This window comes from Seriola aureovittata, chromosome 15, assembly GCF_021018895.1.
Source record: "Seriola aureovittata isolate HTS-2021-v1 ecotype China chromosome 15, ASM2101889v1, whole genome shotgun sequence".
Classification (NCBI taxonomy): Eukaryota; Metazoa; Chordata; class Actinopteri; order Carangiformes; family Carangidae; genus Seriola; species Seriola aureovittata.
The window spans coordinates 24,644,404-24,669,649 of NC_079378.1; the positions used below are offsets into that span (position 1 = coordinate 24,644,404).

A 25,246-nucleotide genomic window follows, 5' to 3' on the forward strand; every position below is an offset into this window, starting at 1 on the left:
TAAACAGTTACTGTATGTCTGTTAGTGGTTTACCCCAAACATGAATCTCAAATCCTTTAAGCATCCTCTTTGACATGATAAAATGTCAAACCACCTTCTCCTGTAGCTCGGTGCGTCCATCTATTTTCCCTTCACAGGATGTTCGTCTGTGTTGCCATGGAGTTCTTGTTTGGGGGTTTGAAAAGAGAGCGAAGAGACGAAGAAGAGTGGAAACATAATGTGTCTAATAAAATATTAAGACACATCTCTTTTGTGCAATGTGACCACAGCTGAACCACTAAATCCAAACCCCCCCAGGGTCATCATTTAAAATCCTCGGGTGTAGCAAAGAGGACGGCGGTGGTGAGCAGTTAAAGGTGAGATTTTAGTTACACATGTGCGCCAGAGAAAGTGTGAACACTGCACGTTGTTTGATGAATGTAACTAAGAAGGTGTGCACACATGCCACCAGTGTCAAAGTCAATTTTCACTATTAATTGATAGCATATGGCTAACAGAGGCTGTGTTTCAGCTTGTTAATGCCCTCCAACATTTGCATTAGCTCATGAAATGAATACAAATCAGAGCACAAGATCGAATTTTGAAGTCACGGAAATGTCTCTCCAGCATTTTATATTAGACATGGAGAAAGCTCTGGGAGAATCACTTTAAATCATTAGCTTGGTGTTGTGCGTGGGAAGTATCGTCTTTCTTTTAAGACAAGTGAGGAGAAGAAGATCATCCATCAGTCAAACACATACAACTGTGTTTTTCAGGTGAATCTCAACATCCTGCTTCTCAGTTTGTTCTGGCGTTTTCTCTGGACTGAAGTCAGTCACTGAGGGACAGATCTGAGATGATCAAAAATGCCATTAAGTCAAAGCGGATATGGGAACATAATGTGTCTTCTCTTCGGGTCAACTATGTTATCCTTTTCTTACTGCCGGCACTTTATGAAACTTACAACTGAAATGCAAACTTACTCCTTTCCTCTGTCCCTCGTTTCATCCTCTCTTCCTCAGACAGCTCGTGATGGGTCACCTTCTGCAATGACAGACTCTGAATTTCAGAGAAGACAAAAGTATCAGGAGACGTTGCCTCTGACTGCGAGTGTCCCACTTCTTTTTTTTTTTTAGGTTTATTTGTACAGTTGTGTCAATCTTTGTAAAAGCAGTTTCATGCTGGTATTTGATGCCAATGTGAGATGATAGTTCAGTGTCACTGCGTTTGGCTTTTAGTGCCAAGGAAAAAAAATGCAATGCAAAGGAGACCTTTGCGTCTGTGCCAGTCAGACGATGTTTCACACTGCTGTTCCTGGTTGTTTGTCCTTGTTCTTGCATATGATTTGGTTTCGTACCATCAGTATTTTTTATAAGTAGCAGCCTATGGTTGCTTGGTAGCTGCAGGGACAGTAAGTGAAGTCATGCTAAATGTCTGGCCTATATTTTTTTTTCCAAGGCGGTTGGGGGAGAGGGAGGAGGGGGAGGGGAAAGGGGGAGGGAGGCCTGCTGAAGCCGGAGTGTGGTGCTCTTGGCTCTGTTGCCATCGGCGGCCTTGAGCTCTCCTCAACACACACACACACACACACACACACACACACACACACACACACACACACACACACACACACACACACACACACACACACACACACACACACACACACACACACACACACACACACACACACACACAGAAACACTCACCATCCAACAGCCTGGCCTGCCATCTGCTGGCCAATTTCTGAACTGCACCCCTGCCTTCTTCAACAGCAACAGCAGTTTCAGCGTCTCAACAACACTACACTGCCACCAAACACGCCAAGTAAATAAATCACTAATATTGCTGCAATGAGCAATCGATAAATACTTGTTTATATGTTGCTGGTGTAACATAAAATCTATCTTCAGACAGATCTGTCAGAAAGGAAATACCATATCTCAACTCGTCTGTCTGAGCCAGAGCTCTGATTCACACCTGGCAGTCTGCTGTGAGGGAAACACAGGTCGGAGTGGGTGGATGAATGAGTCCGTGTGGAGGCGTTACACTGAAACCTGCCGGAGGTTTGAGCGGGACACAGTTCCTTCACTGTGTGAGACAGCACTCCAGGTTTGTACGTGTCAGACTTGTCACCGGCCCTCCACTCACATCCAGAGTAATAACTGAAGAGCCATTAATGTGATTGGAATATAATTAAGAGTGAGTGTGGCCTGCTGAGAAGTGATTCAGTCGGTGAATGCAACACAATCTACTGAACAATTAGTTGATTATTTGTTATTATAGAAATTCTACACAACCTTTTAGCCACGCTGGCGACGTGGTAGGTGTATCTGCATCAGTCGGTCGATGTCCCACTGTAGTCCATAGATTCAAGGGATTCAAGACTATTTATTGTCATATACACTGTAAAACAGGCGGGTACACTGTACAGATGGATCGACATTAAATTTCATACAGACGCTCCTGGTCCCCAGAGGATGAATCCTCATGATTTCCTTTTCCTTTGTTACCATGGTGTCGACCTTTCTGGTTTTCAGTGACATATCTCACTACCTCTTAGACTGTCATTAAATTTGGAACAGTTATGCATGGTGCCCAGAGAATCAATATTACTGACTTTTTACCTAGTGCCACCATCAGGTCAAAGTTTAAATTTGTTCAAAGCTTTGGGTCATGATTGAATACCTGCAAACTACTGACAGTCCCTAATCCCACAATCTGTTTGTGTTTAGTGTTAATTAGCAAATACTAGCATGCAAACACATTAAACTAAAATGGTGAACATGGTGAACCCCATAAGCAAATGTAATATATGTACATATGTTGAATTTCCACATATGAAATAAAACATAAAAAATGTAAAAATATATATGAAACCAATTAGAAATTGGAACAATTTTGTATATTGACATGTATGTTTAGCCCCTACATTGTATGTTTATGTATGCTTATATTGTAGACATACATAAATATATATCCATCCCAAAGCCTGTCAATATACGGTTATAAACAGTAGGGTTCAAAAGTCTGAGACGTTCCCAGAATGGGAAGATAAACATGTTTAAAATTACTGAGAAAAATTAATAAGAAAAACATACTGTATATAAACATATAGAAGTTTTATATGTATGTTGTTATAATAAACTTGTTATACCATATAAACATTTTAACATATAAACTTATATCTTCATATATCCAGAGGATGTATATATGTGATATTAACATATCCCCTTATAGGTGACATATATGGCAGCCCAACTCTTATACATATACATATATGCCATATACTGGATTTACACTACACCTGATCATCAGCATGTTAACACTGACTCATTAGCATTTAGCTCATAGCACCACTGTGCTGCCTCACAGAGATACTATGGCTTTAGTCTCAGTGTTAGTCCATTTCACATGTTCCACTTTCATCCACACAGTTTCTTTCACACTGTCATGACAAAACATGTAATTGTGACATTAAAAAAAGTAGCACATAAACAGCAAACACACAAAATGACAACGATGTAGTGGCTGATTTTTGTAGAGAAACGTCACAGTTAATCCACAAAGAGCAAACAGGATGAAACACTCATGTGTTCAGTGTCTTTTTCTTTATATATTTTTGGAATATGATACTGAAATAGATAAATATCAGTATACTGTTTCAAGATCAGAAGTGTGAAGTGCCCTGATCAGGAAATAGAAAGGCAGCCATGAAACAGTGGAGCATATTTATGTATTTTTGATCAGATGAACAACAGACTTTTATCAGAATAAATAATTCTCAGATCCAAACTGTGACTAAATGTTCATGTTTTTATTCATCCCCCTCATTCATCCTCCTCTTGTCACAGATTTACTCACACTGGCAGCTTCATTCTTCAGAAGCGTTTCTCAGTCATGTCACTTGGTCATCATGAGTCATGCTGTTGACTGCATGTATTTAAAGTCTGTACAGTTCTGTCCACAGCTGCCAACACATGTTGTTTTGTTCAGACCAAGTCTTAAGACACTGAGATCTCCTCACTTCCTCACCTGTCACGTAAGTGTCTTCAGGATAATGAGCTCTACAGGCCTCCCTCCACTTCCCACATTACGGCCCGCCTCCCTCCCTCACCCCTCCAGTCACCCCTGATCAACATTTTTCACATTGTTAATCACTTATGTCAGCTTCTGGTAATTACAGACAATTAATCATGTGTGATTCACTGTCTCCCTCTGTCAGCATTGTGCTCTACGCTGTGTGAAGGAAAATGACAGAGGTGAAACTGCCTTTATTAAGTACGCAGCACCAGGGAGTGAGCTCCCCGGCGATAAGCGGCATGTTGCACTGCTTTGGCTTACACCTTCTTGTGGCGGGTGATAAAGGCCAGGTGGAGATTAAATTACATTCATTTCTTTGCCAGGAGCCCTGACCCAGAATGACTTACAAGACGACGGAGGATGGAGTGATGAGCTGCAGTGAAAGTACTGCCAAAGTACTGAAAAATGAATTAACCATCAGTGTCACAAAGACCTGTGGTCCTCACCTGCCATAGAAAGTCAACAACCTCAAACACACACAAGGTTGCACAGACTGTAGTTTCATTTTCTGTGCTTTAAAACGTAAACTGTATTTATTGTGTTAACTGTTTTAAATTATGAACAGGTGAGTTCATTTCATCATTTCTCTTTTTCATCTGCCCCCACCCAAAATTATTAACGGCCAAACTGACAGTTTTTTGAAAAACAACAGAGTATACACACCCAGTCTGGCAAACATGGATATGCAAACATTGTGTTATCAACATGCACAGTATCAGTCAGTCCATTACTAAGCAGACTGTAACCTTGCTCCGATACTATAACGCTTTTTGTCCTCTCTTCTGGTGCTGCTTGTGACAGTCAGCGGTGGAGCGTGCAGAGAGTTCGGTTCATAAGAAGCTGCGTGAGTGTACTCCAACATTTCCAGAAGATGTTCTCCATGTTGCACTTGTTGGTGCTCACGAGCATCATGGGTAAGTACATTCCTGCTTCCCCCTCCTCTTGAATTACACGCTGGTTTCAGTAAAGAACGTTCGCTTGTGGATTAACTTTGCTGAACTCGTTGTTTTGTAGGATGCGTTGAACTGATCACAGTCACGACACCACAGAAATATGTCAATGTTACAAGGGGTGGAAGTGTCAAACTCCAGTGTATGTTTGTGACTATCCAAGAGACCAACGGCCTCAATATCCAGTGGGATTTTGTCCCATCATCCTCCTTGACGCAAGAGCAGGTAGATACACAGGTTTAATGTGCTCATGTACCTGGAATTTGTACATTAATTGTGGTTGAAGGATGTTTTACTGCAGCATTAGCTCTCATTTCTTCATTAATAAAAAGTGAGTATCAGAATATTTCCAATTAAATTTCTTGAGCACAACAGCAGCTGTGACTCTCAACAGTCCATGAGCTCAGAGTTTGTTTCATGATTGAACAAGGCTTTGAGTGATTTAAAAACATCAGTCCTTTTATGTTCACTTCAAATGTACATATACAGGACATCACTACTGCTCTTTACTAAAATGAGACGTATTGTTGTTTTAACTTAATTCCTGAAATGTAACAGTGCAGCTGGATTTACAGCGGGTGGAATCTCATCAGAGAAATTCGACATTTTGGAGAATATTCAAAGTTTAATTACTCGTGGAAAAGTCTGATTTATTACAAAGCTTCAACGTACACATGAACTTTTCCTCACTAACAATCAGGAGACACGCCTCGCTGACACAACATAGAGATCAGATAAGGGCTGTTTTTAAATTAAATTAATAATATGACCATTGACTAACTTTCTGACACAGTCAACTTACATTCTGAACTACATGGTTCAGAATGGGACAAATCTCCATCCTGTTGATGCTAATTTAACTAACTTGCCGTACTGATACATAACTAAGAGTAAATGCTATTAAAGAGTTATACTTGGTACTTTACAACCTATGAAGCAGTAAAATCACTGGTGTCTGAATCTGTATCTGTACGTCACTGTGATTTTCTAATGTTGGAGGTTTTGTTTCTATGACAACAGTCAGACCTCCTAAACAAACCGGCTGTGTGACAGTAAAAAGAACAGTGTAGAGAAATCAATAACTCAACTTAAAGTTTGTGTATCGTGTCAGATATTCTGATTTGTTGCCGTTTGCTTTCAGGTGTATTACTTTCAGTCAGGAAAGGATGTGATTGCGAAGCCTTACGAGGGCAGGATTCAGCCGCCCTCCTCTCCGGGCTCCACCAGAAACGCCTCAATAATCATAAGCAACATGCAGCCATCAGACGCCGGAGTCTACTCGTGTGAGGTTCACAACTTTCCTGATGTGGACGGACAGTCTCAGGTCAACATCATTGTGAATGTTCTTGGTAAGTGACGTGACCTCTCATGACCCTCTCTGTTGTTAGACACTGATGAAAAGTGAAGCGTGAAGACGGTATGAACTGATCTGTGCGCGGTCTCGAAGGGAGGTCAGATAAGGCGAACGAATCAAAAGCACTGTGAGCTTGCACACTGAGCGTGTTTTTTAGTCCCTGACCACACCTGTGATTCTATTGGTTGAATATTTGCGTTATAGAAAGCAGAGAGGGTTTTTGTGTCAGCGAGCTGCTCTAAACTTCTGGGCGTTTCCACCAACATGAGCTGCTGGTTTGAGATTAAACAGAGAGAAAAAAAAAACAGATCTAACCTGCTGCTGCTGAGTTTTCTCCTGCTCGCACGGGCGTGGCCACCTGAAGAGGGAGCGCCGAAAAACTCTCTCTGAGAATGAAAATAACTTACAACTGAGTTTTATTTATGATCTCAAGTTGTATATTTCAAATTTCATCCCTTAGTATTTGGCTCACTCATTTATCTTTACATATTCTGCATGAAAAAGAAGGGTCACATTAGTCAGGTCTGCGTGAGCTGCTCTTTGACTTCCACTTGAGTATTTGTTTAACATAAAATCACGGTCTGAATTACAGCAGGTAAAACTGAACTGAAGAAAGAATCCTTTAATTTCAAGCATGTGTGAGTGGCTCTGTATCTACTTTCAGCGCAGCAACATTTACAAATTTATTAAAGTGTCCCTGAATAGTGTGATTCGGGAATTACATTCAGTTTGAATCCTCTCATTCACCGAGTTACCAGGACAACCTCGCAGGCCTCGGTATCCTCACTAGTTTCCATGGTTACTGTAGCAGGCTCCTCATTGTCAGTGTTGGAAATTAGACTAGGACTGTGACTGCATCCTTGTACTGCATACAGAATATATATCAGCAGCTGCTGCATGCTAACCACACGTCTAAACTCGGTCTTTATGAAAATGTTTACAGGTGAGTTTTACTGAATGTGATGCAGCCTGAGGAGCTGTATGAATATGTATGAATATGATTATCCCCCAATCAAAGATGATTTTCATCCTCACTAACAGTTACATAGGATTATGGTAATATTTAAATAAGAGTGAGGAGGCCATCATAAATTATAATAATGATAATAATAAGTGTGTGAGCAGAGCAGCAATAGATATCAGATATAAAGTTATGTCATTTAAAAGATGTTGTAGCTGAACTGTACGATCAGTACACTGAAAGCCTGATGATGAGGAGGCAGACACCATGAAACGTATGGTAAGGACTCAGTCTCACCGCAGGAGCGGAGGCCGCACCCCCCACACTTCCTGCCTCATGATGACTAATGGAGAGACAGGTGACGTCCTGTTTGTTTAACAATAGGAAAAAGATTTTCCACTTCCACAAACTCAAATCTGCAAATATCCTTTGTTACAAGACACACACAGATATTTATTTTAGTTTGATATGACTTTATAATCTCTTTGGAATGAACAAAGTGTCATGATATTCAGTATAACGTATCTTATCTTTCATTATAGCAAACTGTGATTACTGTACATCCAGGTGTGGCACTGAGCCAACAGTGACAACAGCACAAAATGAAGGGGCTGTCCAAAAGAATCACTGTGATATAGACACTGAACAGAAGTAAACCATCACACTGGAATCAATACAATGCTACCTAACTATGTATAAAACTAGCTCCATCTCACCCAGCTGCAACAGTAAAATCCTGCTTACATATATAGTGTATATACACATCAGTGTGTAATAATATCAGTCATATTTTCTTTTCTATTGATACTTTAAGCACATTTAATTAAATGATTATTTACCCCACCACTGTATTAAAGTTTAATAATAATAGTAATAATAATAAATGTGTTATATATAATCTGTTCCAAAGGCTCATCACATACTGTCATGGTTCAGGATATATATATAACTATATATATATATATATATATATTTTATAACTGACTCATAATTTAAATAAAACTCTGATGACACAGATTCTATGACAATCCTCTCAGGAGAGCTGATCAATTCAAAATGTCATTGATTTCCACTGAGTGAACACATGAGTCACAATAACGTCACATAGATTCAGAAGACTAAACCCTCACATCTTCCCTCTGGTCTGTCAGAGAGGCCGTCCTATCCTTTCTGCGCCGTCCACGGTGACATTGAATCGGGTCACCTGGTCACTCTGACCTGCCACAGTGAGCATGGAAGCCCGAAACCTACGTACACCTGGACCCGACTGGACCAGACTAAGACCAGGAGGCCGGTACTGGGAAGAAGTGAGTGCTGTATATGTATAAGTGTGTTTGTGATGTACTAGTAAATATTATCACATTCATCCATTTATAAACGTATGTGCTCTTTGTTTCCTCAGCAACCAAAACTGGAATACTGGAAATCAGAAACATTTCCCAGTTTGAGTTTGGGGAATACCAGTGCAATGCTACCAATGTGGTGGGCTTTTCAATTTGCACTGTAGATCTGAGTCCTGGTATGTTTCATTTCTTTTTGTTTGTTTTAGAGAAAGTACAAAACTGCTTGATTCATGGATATAAAAACTTGTGTACTGGTGTATGGTTGTGCAGAGGTGGGAGACGGAGTGATTGCTGGAGCAGTGATCGGCGCTCTGCTCGGCTGTGTCCTCATCATCCTGGTGGTGTGGTTCATCGCTCACACCATGAAGAGGCACAAATACAGGGCGGTGAAAGCATCAGAGGGCAACGAGATGAGGTGAGACCTTCTCCGTGCCGAGCTCCATCATGTGATCTGTGTTTTCAGGGCGTAACACCAACTCTCTCTCCGTCCACTAGGAGGAGCTCTCCCCCGGCCCAGGGAGCAGCAGACAGCGTTCCCGTGGCAACCGCAGCCAGCAATGTCCATGCTGAGGCAGATGAGCCACAAGCCTAAAGACAAAAAGGCAACTGGTCTGAACAACAAGATTTTCAGTCTTTAATCAATATGATGAAGCTCATGTTCATGTGGGATGTTTTGCTTTTTGTCCTTTTGACTATAAATTCCGTCTTTTACGGCTTTTTTTTAATTATTATTTTTGTTTGATGTTCACTCAGACCTTTGCTGGATGCAGATCTTCTTCTGACACGGTGTAGACACACACAAAAGAAGCATTTTTACAACATGTTTCTTGTACTTTTACTTGTTTGTTTTACCATTTTCATAGTGACAATCAATACATGTTGATGACTCATTCTTAGGTTATGTTATAGCTGAACCTATATTTGAATTTACCTCATTCACTACATAAATACATTTTATAACACATAATACTGAGTCTGCATCATGCAAACAATCACTGTCATAATAACATAATAACTGCAGTTATAATACTGGAAACAAACTCGTTGCATGTTTTTATCTCTTAAGCCAACTTTTTTAATTGGATCTGAATCCAGTAATAAAAACGTACATTCAAATATAATCTTCAAATGATAAAATATCTTAAATTAGAACCACAATATAAAACTTTTGTGTTTGTTTTTACAGTTAATGAATATTACAAACTAATTCCTGAAGGGGAAGATGAGCGAACCTCCGCATCACTCTTTCATTGATCTTTGATGATACAAATTGTCAAGCAGCTGTGGATGAAGTGTGACTATTTTGTGCGTTAACAGGCACAGATCCTGATTAAATAAAACATTGTGTTTTCTGAGTTACTGTGATCGACAATATAAAATCAACTATCATCTAGGTGGCAGCACACTGACACTGGAGCTCAGTCACAGTCAGGGCAGCGCCCCTGAGGTCTCTGTGAAGATTTGTCATATGGGTTTTGTTCTTGAGAATGACATTAAGTTTAAATTAAGACTCAGTCATGTGGCTGAAAAAGAAAACCAGGGCTGCCCTGTAGAGTTCAGTAGAGTCATGACTGATCATGCCTTATGATTATTTTTACACATATAGCATCAGTGACACCTTGTCTTCAGGTTCGGATTCTCTCACCTGATCTCCTTGGTTCTCCATGTTCAGATGGTCCCATGTCAATCATGAACCATCTGACGGTGAATTATCTGTATAAACTCCCACTGTGGAGGAGTGTCACAGGAGGAAACCTAGTGGAGATCTGAGGCTCTTTTCCCACAGATTCTCCCTCAAGGTGAAGATGAACTTTTCAATGAGACAGAGCTCCTTCTTGTGCACACGTATAATCCTCACATTATTTTAAACATTTGAATTTTTATTCATTTATAAATGATCGATCCACTTTACTCTTGGGAAAAAGTAAAATTCACTGGCTCATTGGTTTGATCATAAATTACATGAACAGCTGCAGATGAATTATGGACATTTTGTGCCAACCTTGTTTATTTCCCCCCTTAGTTAAAGCAAATATTTAACAGCCCCTTCTGTGGCACAATCAAACCCATAAATTTAATGCATATCAGCCTGGCTACTGTCAGCGCATTCGTTTATTTGCAATAAGAGTTCTCCACTCAAAGTTATCCATTTAAACCTATATTTATATGCTATTAAAGAATCAAAATCAGCATGTACATGGATCTCCTCTGATCTGAAAACCACAGTCTGCAAGCAGTTAGCTGTGGCCAACGTCCCAGAGAAGAGTGTCTATCTTAGCAGTTACACAGAGTTTTGTATATATTTTGGTAACTATCTGATTGGTGAAAAAGTTGGGGAGAAACCATGGTTTAGACTCAGCTCTCCCTTCGTTGGTGCACAGGCTGGTCCCAGCCTCTTGGCACAGTGCCTCCTTCTTCTGAGCTGTCCTCACCTAGAGAAAATGTTTTTTTTTTTTTTCATGGAGCCAAATGGTGAGTTTACTTACACCACTTTATACAGGTTCCACATCAGCTGAGAGCAGCTGGTGCCAAACAAATTTATTCAGTCTGCTTTAAATATGCTGCTGCTGCTGAGACTGGTTTGGCAGAATTTACGGACAGTTTCTCACAGCAAGGAATCAGTGTAGTCCACAATCTGAGAGCACTCTGAGAATGTTATTTAGGTAATAATGAACATGGCTGGGCTCAGGCTTCAGTGATGGTTTCATAAAATAACTGTACTTCAGTAATAGTTAGTTATATGTTTGCGTGTGTGTATGTAAACCAGGGCTTAAAGTTTCCTTCTGAAAAACAGATAATAATGGAAATAAATAAATAAATAATGAAGAATAAATAAATATTGAAGATAAAAAAATACAGTAACGTCGAAGTGCTTAAAGAACTGATGAACTGGAGTTAAAAGTGACATCAGGAAGGGCCCTATCACTTAATATCTTCATTCCTTTTGGGTTGCATGTTCAGCACTTCTTTTCCCGCCGGTGGAAGACTTCTTCGAGCTCACCGTCTCCTTCAAGCCGCTGGATCCTACATGACAGTGTTGTCAAGACCCGCCCCGCTCTGCTTCTGATTGGCTAGTAAAGTTTGTTAGGTTGAGAGCGAGCGCTGCGTTTCTCTCATACCATTGGTAGGTGAACTTTATTACCTGGAACATGATAAACCGCATCCACAACAAGCGTATTGACTCTTAGCTTTTCATTTTTTCTCTCACATCGTTACGCGGGAGATCCGGCGCGGTGCCGGAATACTTTAATCCCTGATGTAAATCAGATGAGACGTTTCCTGAACTGATTCAGTCTACATGTAAAAGTGGCTCCTTTACGGACAAACTCTTAACATGAAGTGAATCTTCATCTTCGTCTGATAATTAAAAGGTCGTATATAATTATATCTAATGACTATATCACATCAGCAGGCAGGTGTTTAACAGTGATTCTCAATATCATTGTCCAAATACTTAAAACTAATGACATTCTCATCAGTCTCAACTGTGCTTTAGTGCTAATTAGCAATGTTAGCATGCTGACGCCCTCAACTAAACTGTTAGCTTGTTGATGTTAGCATTTAGCCCAAAGCTAAAGTACAGCCTTGCTGAGACACCGACATAAACTTTTATTTCTTTCTTAGTTATTTCTTATAATGTGACCACAGATATGAACTAATCCTGTGTTAATCACTAAACACTGTCCAGCAACATTAACTGTAACTGAATGTAATGACACTGTTTAAAGGTAATTTTATTAGCTCTTTATGTATTTTGTACATTTATCCTTTTTACATTTCATTGTTTCAAGTGTAATTCAGGAGACATTCACATTCTCTAATTGTAGGTAAAACTCTAAAATGATACAAAACCTACAAACATTAGTTTACTATCAATATTCTGCAGGAATTAGACTTTGTTGAGATTGAAAAAGACTTTCAGTGCAAATTTAAGTAAACCTACATTATAAGAAAACTTATAAGGCACAGAAGTGAAGCAGGCTCCGTGTGCAGGATCAGGCCTGCAGACCGACGCAGCGTGCGGCGCTGAGGATGTCGTCTCTGGTCAGATAACATCCACACAGTTGCCTCAAGCCGGTGAACGAATCCCTCCCGTGCATGACGCGCCAGTTGTCTATGAAAATCACCTCATTGAGAAAAGAGAGGGTATAATCCTTAGATTACACTGAGTTCCACTTACAGCTCTATCTTTACTTTCCATAATCCTAAATCTGTAAATGTATTGTCTGCGTCTGACAGAATTGTTTTCTGGTTGATGCGTGCTGAATCATTTAGCGACATTCCCTTTAATAAGTGTAACGTTCTTACTTTCCCTGGAGTCAGTTTCACCCAGAGCTCGTTCTCCGGTCGCCTCAGTTCTGTTGTCAGCTCTCGATGGGCCACATACCATCGCTGAACAGCATCATGGGGGATTGTGTTTATCACTGATCGGTCGTAGTTGTTGTATCTGTTTTAAAAAAAAGATAAAAAGAAAATCTTTTTTTGTTGATTTGAAGTTAAAAACATCAAAATTACTGAATATTCCTTTAAAAGAACTTTAAATTGCAAGAAAGTAACTTTTTTTAACAACTGAGTAACTATAAAGTTTCTCAACCAACTTTTAATACGGACTTTTTTTATATTTTAATCAGGAAGGTAATGAATAAGTAAATGATGTAATGACGTATGAAGCTCAAAGGTAAAATTGTTCCACACCATATATTATCTAGAGCCAAGACCACAAGAGGTAAGGAAAGATAAAAATATAATATGTGACGGTGAAACACATTTGCTACCAATGTATACAAAACAGTGTATAAGAGAAATGATGGACTGAATGAAAAGAAAGCCAAATGAAAAAGCATGTTTTATGTTTAACAGTGAAGCTAATTAGATCATATTTTAAGACGAACACTGAACATGTAACTCTACATCTGATAAGTGACTGCTGCACAAACATGAGTATAATGACATCACTTTGAAGGACAGACGTACCGGATCAGGTAAACTTCGTTGTTCCAGGGATAGACGTTCAGCACCGGCCCGATGCCGTTCATGTGGTTCCGGTGGTTGTCAGTTTTTTCTATGTACTCGTGCCTGATGGGCACACGGGTGAGCAGCTCAAAGTTTTCAGGAGACTGCTGACGTAATTTTTCTGCAGCGTAGAACCCATCCACAAGCAGCGTCCTTCCTCCAGTTCCCTCGTGCTTCAGACAGTGGAAAACCTGTATCCTGCAAGAACGAGCAGACACATCAAGTAAAAATAAAGGTTTTTTTAAAGCTACTGAAAAGTTTGACAGAAAAACTTTTTTTCAAATGTTATTTCACTGCTTCACAAACAAAATTCCTTCCACATCCTCCCACCTAGAGGCTGTTTCAGTCCGTCCCTCCTGCACTTACCCACAAGGCTCCTGAAAGTAGGAGGTGTCAGTGTGACGATCCAGAGCCAGCTGACTGTAGGCTGTGTCTCCTCTGGAGAAGTCTGAGGTGAAGCACCACATTCTTCCATATGTGGTCTCCCTTGTGTAACACACAAAACACAAGTGGATTAAGAACAAGTGGATGTACAAGTGCGTTTTGACTGTAGCAAAGACAAAAGCAGCACTTCACACCTGATAAGACTGACTCTCTGGGTGACTGCCTCTGTGGCCTCCACTGTAGCAGGGACACCATCCACAAAAGCGATTCCATACAGAAGATAGTTCTGAAGAAATTTCTTCAGCTCGTCATCGCAGCTCATGAACGTGTCCCATTGGGCCGATGGTACGTTCGCCTTTTGATAGATGTCTGAGTTCCACAGGATGCGAGGCTGGATGGTGCTCTGCTGCTTTCCCTCGTAGCTGTTCTCAGCCAGCCAGCTGAGGCTGTACTTTGACACATGACCACCAGGCCCTGGGATACACACATGGAAAAGACTGTTATTAGGTACGGTTAATGGAACCTGATTTTGACCGATCTTCATTAGTTTTATTTATATGCATGTAAATGTTAAATCATACATGGAGGCATCACAGTGTGAGTCAAAATGCTAATTTTATTTTCTTTCAATATTATCAAACCACATCTAAAATATTGATTATTGACAGGGTCATCAAGCAAGGCTGGATTAATAACCGCCTTGGAGACCCCGACCACCGGGGGCACAAGGGCTCCAGGCTTCGCTGTTTGCCAAATATTTCTTTACTAATTTTATTAACTGCAGATTTGTTGAAATAACCTGAATGATAGGACATTTGAGGAGTGTGTGCATCTTGGTTCCGGGCCCCGAGCAAGTTAAACCAACCCTGTTAACCACTAGGATTCCCCACAGCCACTTCCTCTGTATCCAGCTGCTGAATTACAAGTGAAATGACGGAGTTTAGCTGAACTGAGACCAGGGGCCAGTTGCACAAAACACCTTAAGATTTTCCTTAAAGTCTGAGTTAAGGTCTCCTTAAAATGTTTACTGAAGTATTTTATCTTTTTTTAAAGTATATTTTTTGGGCGTTTATGCCTTTATTTGATAGCACACAGTACAGAGACAGGAAACGGGGAGGCAGAGAGAGGGGGAATGACATGCAGTAAAGGGCCGTCCAATGCAGAACTCGAACCGGGGCCGACTGCAGCGAGGACTGTAGCCTCTACACATGGGGCGCCTGCTTAGACCACTACGCCACACGACGCCCCTTCACTGAACTATTTAAGGTTTTCTCCTGGTCTTAGTCTTATACTTAAGGAATCACTTAAAGTCAGTTGAATTATTGCACAAAAGACCTTAACAGCCAAAAATGAACATGTCTCAAGAAGAGTGGGAGAAACTAATGGACACCATTAACAACGAGGAAGTGCTTCTACATCACAGGTTTGACAGCTGTCGGTTTATAATCTGTCTGACCGTCTACAGGAGCATCACTCTACTTTCCACAGCTTAACGAGCTCTACGGTTCATGTCACAGGATCTTTCTGCTCAGTTATGGTTATAGTTATAGTTAAAGTTATAGTCTGGTCAGTTATAGTTATAGTCTGGTCAGTTATAGTTATAGTTAAAGTTATAGTCTGGTCAGTTATAGTTATAGTCTGGTCAGTTATAGTTATAGTCTGGTCAGTTATAGTTATAGTCTGGTCAGTTATAGTTATAGTTATAGTTAAAGGTATAGTCTGGTCAGTTATAGTTAAAGGTATAGTCTGGTCAGTTATAGTTATAGTCTGGTCAGTTATAGTTATAGTTATAGTTAAAGGTATAGTCTGGTCAGTTATAGTTAAAGGTATAGTCTGGTCAGTTATAGTTAAAGGTATAGTCTGGTCAGTTATAGTTATAGTCTGGTCAGTTATAGTTATAGTTAAAGGTATAGTCTGGTCAGTTATAGTTATAGTCTGGTCAGCTGTGTGTTGACAGAGTTCAAACGCTCTTATCTTCTGAACACTAAAGTTCCCGTCAAGAGATAACAGTGAGCTACATATTACCTGCTACCTACAAGTGATAACAGGCATCACAAGCTAATGCCAGCAAACAGTCTCCATGGAAACAGTAGAATTTTACTGCTGTAAAATCTCTTTCACTGCTGTAAATGATTTAACTTTTTTCCTTAGCTAAGGAAGAGACTCTGTGCAACACCCTTAAGTAACTCCCTCAGCTAAGGAGAAATTAAACCTCAAGTGTCAGACTTAAGTACAAAACTTAAGGTGTTTTGTGCAGCTGGCCCCAGTTTTGTAATGTTTTAACTCAATTATGTAACGTTGCCACTTTGTGCATGAACAGAAACACAAATGGTGCATCATGTTATAAAGGACTGCAGAACAACTCATTAACTCTTTCCATGCACATGGGGCAGTGATCTGCATGGAGCCTGAGTGTCCACGGGGCCCCTGGCAGCTTGGAGACTGAGCGTTTACTAAACCAAGAGTAAGAGGGCCAGTGCTCATGAACAGAACATCCACACAGACTCAGCTGACCTTGAATACTTGCTGCTAACAGGGAGAGGCAGAACTGACAGCAGGCCTGCAGGAGCATGTGCATCATCAGCTGTCTTGGGGCTGACGGGTCCATTTGTCAGTTTGCGTAAGACACACTGCCACTCTTGTGTCTTGTGTGTACATAAAAACACTGTGACAATCCATCTTTTGTGCTGGAGCCCAGAGGGAGGCATCAGTCAGTCTGTAGGAGCCCTGAGTGGCACGGACTCTGAATGGACTGATGTGCTATTAAAAGCTGGTGGTGATGTTACTCTCCTCTCCATGTTCTGCTCTTCATTTTAAAAAAGCTCCAGCCTAAAATTATCTTCCTGCTCATGTCAGGGCTGACCCACGGTGGGTTGAGGGGTCACAGAGGTTAAAACTGTGTTGTAACAGAGCAGGGGAAGTGTTTGGGTGGGTGCACATGAAGCCAGTGTCTTTCTCACAAGTGCAGCACCTGCTTCCTTTTCCACACCTGGCTGCTCTGGGACCATTTATTCCTCTTACTCAAAAACAGGCGACTAAATCCCACAAGGCTTTTTTTTTTCCCCGCTCATGGAGACAGACTCAGGGATGGCTCCAGCTCGTCGGGGCTTTGTGCTGGTTAAGCTAGTTCAGCTCTGAGCGCTGGGGCCTCTCAGGGGAACGTCTCGGTGGCTCGGAGGTCTGCTCCACCTGGGGGATTAAGAGGAGGGAGAGGTGCTGCATTCTGTGCAGCGCATGGGATCATGTGAGAGGAGAACCTGCCAGCTTTAGCACGAGAAAGAATTTGAGTTTTCCTTGTGTCCAGCTGCTGGAAGCTTTGATGCATCACAGTAATACAGTATATAACAAAAATGACATCCCTGGTCTATATCACTAAAATGTGAAGTAGCTGCAAATCCTGCCCATTTAATACAATTTGATTTGTTTTAAAAAGCCCCAAAAATGAAGCTTTGACTAATTAAACTATAATTAAAGTGTCCATATTAAAAAAAACAGCTGTAACAAAAGTAGTATAAATAATAAGACCCCGATCCTCCTAGATATGGATGATACCAGTCCCGCACAAATCTGTGGAGAAATGTTCTGAACAGGCCCACAGGCCAACTCTGGCCCGTCAATCAAGTCTGACCGGCCCGTCGATCAATTGTTTAATTACAAATAAATAAAGTTAAAAAAGAAAGAAAGAAAAGAAATCATGTGAAATACTGATATTTTTGCCACAATAAATCCTCTAAACCACGGAGAGGCTCTAATGATGCAGCAGCTGTCTGGGTGAACAGTCACAGTGTCTGTCATCAAAATGTTCCAAACTTTCAATCACAATTTGTGTTTATGTGGCATCAGATAAATCAGACAAGTTCAGTTCATCTTGAACTTCTTCATTCTCTTTGAAAAAAAAAAGCTGTGATGTCAGAGATGTCAGCTGACATGACGAGTTGTAGAAAACTATGAGTTTACGTTTGTTAATATCGCAGCTAACCCTAACCCTTCTTTTACAATGTGGCAAAATAAAAGTTTTGAGAATGTGAGGACATGTTGTGTTTAGTGAGACAGACATAATGAGAATAGCTCAGGGTAATGTCTGGCCCCCCGGGACCTATCCTCTCAGGAAACGTGGCCCCCTGAACATCATCCTGGATTCAGGTCAGGGGACACAGATCATAGTTTTTTTCCTTCTTTAAAATCTCTTGTGTGATTTGTGTGTTTGTATCATTGTCATGATGGAAAATCCTTTTCATTTAATATCTGCAAAAACAAAACTGCATTCAGAGTCCCATCTGTAAATGTCATCTGCCCTTCATCCTCTGCACTCATGCTGCCCCCCCCCCCCCCCCCCATCAGCACACCTCCATCCATGTTCACAGGTCAGCTTTCTACAGCACCAAACACACTGCACCCCATCTGATCCAAACATTCATTTCAGTTTCATGTGACGACAGAATGTGCTGCCGACATTCATCAGGCTTCTCTTCATGTTCTTTCACAAAGTCTTTCTGTTTGGTGAGCAGTGGTTTCATTCTTGAACAACATCCATAAAGGTCGACAGGAGTCTCTATAGATGATCCTTGTGCCAGGTCACATGCACTTACTGTCTGTTTTTCAATGCAGATGTCAGGAGTGAATTGTGCATGCCATAATTTTCAAGGACGGCCACTGTGCCCTCAGTTATTGGTTAGTGGAGGAATGGCTCCTCCTAAACCTCCTAACCACTGCTGCAGCTGTGTTTCATGTCCTTCAGCTGCTGATGCACTTCTTCCCTCTCATGTTTCTAAAGTCTCACATTCTTCTTTCCCGCTCAGACAGTTCCTCACCATGTGGAGCCATGACTCATGTTGAATTAAACACAACATGTTCATGCAGTTAGCGTTAACTGGAAATCAAAGGTGCACTAGGGTTGCACTTTGGACCCTGTATTTTCAGTGGAGGCTAACTAATTAATTATACAAACAATGAAATACTCTACACTTCAACTTGCAAATAACACTGTTATTATAAGAATATAAAATGTGGAATCATGTTCTCAGTTTTATTACATATTGTATTTGTCAGTCTCATCTTTTTATGTGTCCATCGGTGGCTAAGGGTTTTCTTTGAATGTCTCTTGAAGACGTTGTAATTCACTGATTGCTGATTAAGATTGATATAAAGCAGATTACACAAAGCTGCTGCTTTTACATGTGAATATCTTTTTATGGTTTACAACTGAAACAGTCCAGAGTCTTATTTCATTTCTTGCCAACACCCTGAGGATTATCTCACAACAGAGTGAATCTTTAAACAATAAAATCGGATCATGGCAGAGGGAAAAGTCCACCTCACCTGTGTCTATGTGGAGAGCTTCACCCGTCCTGTGTAATGATTATATGCTAAAGTGTTGGAGTCATTCACAGCTACATTGTCTGTTCTGTGCTGAGATGGAAGTGAATGTTAAAAATCAGATTAATTACATGTTGGTTTGTTATACAGACAGACAGATGAGATATCTCCTAAATGCAAATGATTGGTTGATTTACACTAAATTATTGACTCTTAACCTCAGGTTACATGGTGTAAATGCTGCTCAGTGGATATGCATTATTTCTGTGTATGACTGATGCAATAATAAGAAATGTCACATTTTATAATGAATTTGTTGTAACACAGTTTGTGTATTTGAACAGCTGACTGAGCTGAGAACATCCATTCAAATACATCACATCAGACAGTATGTAAATATCATATATCCACGAATGAGCTTCTGACCTTTGATTGTAACATCTGAAAATACTTTTTTTCCTCAGAAACTGTATTTCAGCCTGAGACTTTAACCTCCTCTGACGTCCCTCAGTGTTAACTCCTGTCAGAGGTGAGATGCAGTTTATCATAAATGCTGTAGTAACATAGAATAAATTTACAAATCCAGATATTAATAAAGGGTTGTAATAAATGATTTGTTAAACATAAAAATGTGTTGCTAAATACACACAATTTATTTGAGAATATGCACCACATGAGAACAAGATAAGCTGTAATAATAATAATTGATTGAATTATCAATTCATTATTCTAATCTCTGACCCTTAACCCCGTTGTAACCCAGTGTCGTTACAGTGCGATTGTTTCTTTATGGTCTAATGCAGTAATGGTGCAGACAGGTGCAGGGCCACCTGAGCAGCTCTTCTTTGGACTTGTCGGTGACTTACATGTGAGGACGAGGTGACCATCTTCCACCGTGCTGCTTTCAGGGCGGATGGAGAGGTCTATACTCCCGGTGTCCAGTTTCCTCTGGTTAGTTTTGGAGTTGTATGAGGCGGCGGAGCGGCAGTGGTCCCGCAGCCACACGTAGTTCAAATGCATGGACGTCCCCCCATGGTTGAGCACTACAGTGATTTCACGTGGAGGGTTGTTTGTTTAATTGACACAGAGTTTGCCTCAGAAGCTCTTATAAACTGGGTGAAAAGACTGTCAGTGAACTCACCCAGACAGTCGTCCTGAAGGCGCTGGGCCGCAGGGGTCCCCGCACAGGCGCGGACCTGCGTGCGGTGTCTCCACGGTGTCTGTGTGTCCCTGAGACCAGACAGCAGCTGGACATGTCTCTGTCTCTGCAGACTCCTCTTTAAAGCGCCAAACATCACGAATACAAACACTTTTTGGCCACTTAAAAAAAATTAACCCCGATTCACCGAGCAGCCGCAGAGTCCAGCCCACCCGGAGGAAAAGTAGTGCGTCCTTTCCTCGAGGCTTCACTGTCACACGAGCCTGAAACTCATCAAATGTTTGAACATAAAGATCCGAGATTAATAATTAAACTCTTCATAGTTTCTGCTGTGATTTGGTTTATTGTTGCACAGAGCCAGACGCTGCGAGTCATCACACTATTGGAGTGGTTTGACCTCGGCATATTTACCATTACGCCAGTACCCGGATGCTTACAACAAACCTATGGATGGTCATGTCTATGACGTCACGGAATACTATTGACAGACAGCAGAGAAACCGAGACGCTTCATTTCTGTTTATTTCCTGTATCTGTGTGACGTAAGTTTCTTTACCTCCCCGGCCCTTTAGGAAACCGGCAGCAGGTCTGAGTGTATTCATTCCGATGGGCGAAGTGAACCAGATCACAGGTTATCACAGATTCTTTCGCTCCATAGTCACCGAAATAAATATTGGACCCAGTTTTTACGAGCCAAACGTCTTCAGAACATTCTGACATCAAAATGACATTTTTCAGATCAACAGATAATTTGTCCTTCCTTTGTTTTCTTCCTTCTGTTTGAAAATTCCTACAAAAAGATATTTAATGATTCAACTTTTTTCTATTTAAAGGCTCATCATGCATCCTCCTGTATATTTTGACCACTTTATCATTTATAACTATTAAGAATCCAGCAGAAATGAAAAATGCCTTTTTAGCCATATAGTGCTCCTATTTAACAATATATACAAAAAGAAAAATCCATTTCTTTGCCCTTATATCAAAATTCAATCTCTTCTTGTAAAAGAAAATATCATGTGTGCTGACGTCAGCACGCCTCCAGCAGTTTTAACCAGTAACATCAGTGTGAAGAAGGTTGTGCCTGTGGCAGCAGCAACAGAGATGTGATGCAGTGATGCAGATCACATGTGAGGAGCAAACTGACTTCAGAGCGCTCAGAGGCCACTGTTGGTTTCTTAAGACAGCGAACAGAAATGATCGGTGTGATAAATGCCCCTGGGAAGTCAAAGTTGTGCTTTAGCACTGGTAGATTATAAAAGAAACAACGCAGTAGAGGTTAAACCAGTTCACCTGTAAGCTGCAGAGCAGGTGTTGCACAGGTGCAGCAGGTGACCACGGCGTTTCCCTCGGGGACCTGTTTGAGAGACACACAGGTTTTGACAGGTGTCGTCTCATGATGAGTATTAGTGGAGACAAACTAAACAACAGGAGTTTTTTCTCCTCTCTCCCTCTCAGAGGAGGTGGTGGATGGAGAGGGGGAGGGGGGATCTATCAAATACCACACATCTATATCTGTGCAGAACTAATGCAATTAGTAAAGTTAGTCACAGGAGTAAAACACCACACCACCACCTGTGTGTCTTCTGTATCTATCTATCTTGTCTGTGTGGGTCATTAACTTCCGCTTAAAGTTGGAAAAGACTTGGAGTCTCATGGTCTTGTGTTGTTTTATTCCATGTGAGAATTGATTGAAAACAGCATGGATGTAAATAAACAAAATACTACTATGAATATTCTGACTCATTTCAATCAAGACAACATGAATAAAATTCAAGAAAAATAATTGTCTGTGCACAGTTTCATACATGTGAATGTTTTGGTGCGTACACATCTTTCCAGCGTACGCAACGTTTCGGTGTGAATTCTATGCAAGGCTTTGGTACATGAGGCCCCAGGTGTCCTCCTCTGTCAGCTGATGCACACCTGCTGCAGGTGAGTCAGAGTTACAGTCTGAGAGTCGCTCAGCACTGAAGCCGGTCCAGAGAAGAAGGACGCCGACCTTCAACCGGGAGGCGTGGGATTGAACCTGAGGCATATCACACAGGTGTGTGTGTGTGTGTGTGTGTGTGTGTGTGTGTGTGTGTGTGTAACAAAATAATAAAACAACAAAAACTGAGCTAAAAATCAAACTTCCGAAACTCGTCCATTCGCTTCGATTTCTCCATGTGAATTTCCAAATTTCCACAATTTCCAACGAGGGTAGGGTAGCTAATATTTTAGCAGATTTACAGGAATATTATCAGAATATTTAAGAACTTTAACAGATATTTTCAGACACACTGCAGTGACTGCACCACCGCACACAGACGTAGTAACGTAAACACCTCAGACACGGATGTCGACTCAATTTCAGCTCCTGAGCAGAGGCACAACGTGCTGCAAGAGCATGATTATGTGTAACATACTGTGATACACAGGGTGCATGTGGGGGAAAAAACAATATATATAGTTGTGTTGTTGTTCTGCTGTTGCAGTAATAACCCAGTAATATCCAGTTTATGTTTTTTTATTATATCTTTCAAAATGGTTTATCAAAAACACAGAATTCGGAACTCAACAGTTGAATAGCATGTTTAAATTACAAAAGGTTCCTAAGAAATATAAGTATATAATTAATAAACGTTTTCTTATATACTGTCGCCCATAAAGTTGTAATAATTTTGTTTTCAGACACAATCTTCTGTTTATTCCTATTTAAATGCATCAGTAATCACTTTTGACCAGGTGCAATGATTACATTATGTGTCCCAATTACCCAGGTGAAAAATCACATTGTCACAATCATTTAATGGAAAAAGGAAAAGAATATTTTATTCCAACTTTATGAGCAACAGTGTATATTAAATCACATATTTACAGTATTGACAACATTAAATATTAAACAAATACATCTGTCCCAATAACTATTAACTAGCCAACCAATTGCTGAATGAATCATAAATGAATGAATCATAAATGAATGAACTGGTTGGGACAGGAGGAGCTGAAACAGTTGGGGCAGGAAGGGCAGGAGTGCTTGGCGTGGAGGTCTCAGCAGCACTGGTGGAGGGTGTTGATTCCTCCAGTAAAAGTGAGGCCATCAGCACTGGGGGAGTAATGGATGCCTTCTGACCTAAGGCCTCATCCATCGAATAAAACCAGACCCAGGAGGCTGCGGTTACGTCACCACAGTCACCTCCTGACCCAGCTGGTGGATACTTAAGCTCCTGCAAAACATCAGACATAGCAAAATGAAGTTACTTACTCCCATCCACTCTTGGCCACATTCTGCCTCCCTGTGAACAAATGTTCATGTCGGCTGCGGCGCTGAGTAAGTTCAGTGGTGTCAGACTTGATGCTGGTGCAGTGGGCCCTGTGCTCCTCCTGGTGCAGGACAACGCCCAGCCTCATGTGGCCAGAGTGTGTAGGCAGTTCCTGGATGTCAGAGGCATTGATGCCATTGACTGGACCTTATGGTCACCTGACCTAAATCCAATTGTGCACCTATGGGACCTTATGTACCAGTGCTTCTGACACCGCCAAGTACCAACCACAGACTGTCCAGGAGCTCCCCCAGGACACCACCCGCCGACTCATCAGGAGCATGCCCAGACGCTGCTGGGAGTGTATACAGGCACACGGGGCCATACACACTACTGAGTCACATTATGAGATGCCATGAAGAAATTCATGCAGGTTGGATCACCCTGTGATTTCAATTGTTTACTAAATGGGTTGATGATTTTGGTTTCCATCCACCGTTGTTACATCATTTTGTTCTCAACAAATTATACAATGTGCATCAGTAAAGATTAATAATTTGTTCATCAAGATACGATGTGTGATATATATATATATATATATATATATATATATATTATATATATATATATATATATATATATATATATATTTATAGTTTTTGAAGGAAGGTTGATCATTTGTTTAAAAAGTTACAGTTTGTGCAGAATAGTGTGTCTTTAGTTGTAGCCGGGGCAGGGGGGCTGAAGGGGGTATTTGCCCAGGGCACCATACCAGCTAGAACCGCCACTGAACGAGAGAGTAAATCAGATCAAACTGTGACAATGTGTGTACTGCAGCATAAAATACTTTCCTACTGTGGCAACTAAATGACATGTACATTCATCGCTCAAGTCAAGTCAGGTGTATTTTCCAGAAGAGTGGCTGTAGAGGGAAAGAGGGCTTCTTGGATCTGGTGGCTGTTTGCATGAGCAGCAGAGCAGAAGCTCAGATTCAAACATGCATACTGGCTCCCTCTGGAGTCTCCTCTGGAAACCGGCAGCTTATCTAAACACTAACGCTCATGACCTAGCTGAATACCTTTTCCCCTGTCCCCAGATTACCAGTCTATTTTGGTGTCAGTGTTTCATAATGCAGATCAGTAGGACTCAGCTGTTTGTTCAGTGTAAGCTACTGAACGCTGGAGTCTCCAACACAGTTCATGACGCTCAGTAAAAGAAAGCACATCATATATAAAACATGAAAGAGCATCCAAACAGTATAAATGTGTCTAACAACAAGGAAGGATCATTCTTCAGTGATTGTTCTCACCTCTCTGAGGAAACTCTGATTTATTGTGAAGTTGTCATCCATATAAAAATGAGGTTATACAGACACTGAGTGATTTGTACAGTAAAGATGTCAAACATAGATCATCATGATGACGAGGGTTTTCTGGCTCTGAACAATCTCTCGCTCTCTCTC

At 40.9% G+C, this 25,246-nt stretch overlaps 2 protein-coding genes across 2 annotated transcripts; one reads left to right on the top strand and one right to left on the bottom strand.

Annotated features, from left to right (window-relative positions):
* Window positions 1-4,817: 4,817 nt before the first annotated feature.
* Window positions 4,818-10,022, top strand: LOC130183035 (V-set and immunoglobulin domain-containing protein 1-like). The gene is made up of 7 exons (XM_056398344.1): window positions 4,818-4,973; window positions 5,074-5,234; window positions 6,151-6,358; window positions 8,476-8,631; window positions 8,727-8,843; window positions 8,938-9,082; window positions 9,163-10,022. Exons 1-7 carry the CDS (start codon window positions 4,931-4,933, stop codon window positions 9,257-9,259), a joined length of 927 nt encoding a protein of 308 aa, XP_056254319.1. The 5' UTR covers window positions 4,818-4,930; the 3' UTR covers window positions 9,260-10,022.
* Window positions 10,023-12,385: 2,363 nt separating this feature from the next.
* Window positions 12,386-20,963, bottom strand: tmlhe (trimethyllysine hydroxylase, epsilon). The gene is made up of 7 exons (XM_056398343.1): window positions 20,522-20,963; window positions 20,247-20,423; window positions 14,259-14,538; window positions 14,047-14,166; window positions 13,642-13,878; window positions 12,976-13,114; window positions 12,386-12,794 (listed from the first exon to the last, which is right to left on the bottom strand). Exons 1-7 carry the CDS (start codon window positions 20,673-20,675, stop codon window positions 12,663-12,665), a joined length of 1,239 nt encoding a protein of 412 aa, XP_056254318.1. The 5' UTR covers window positions 20,676-20,963; the 3' UTR covers window positions 12,386-12,662.
* Between the last annotated feature and the right edge of the window lie 4,283 nt (window positions 20,964-25,246).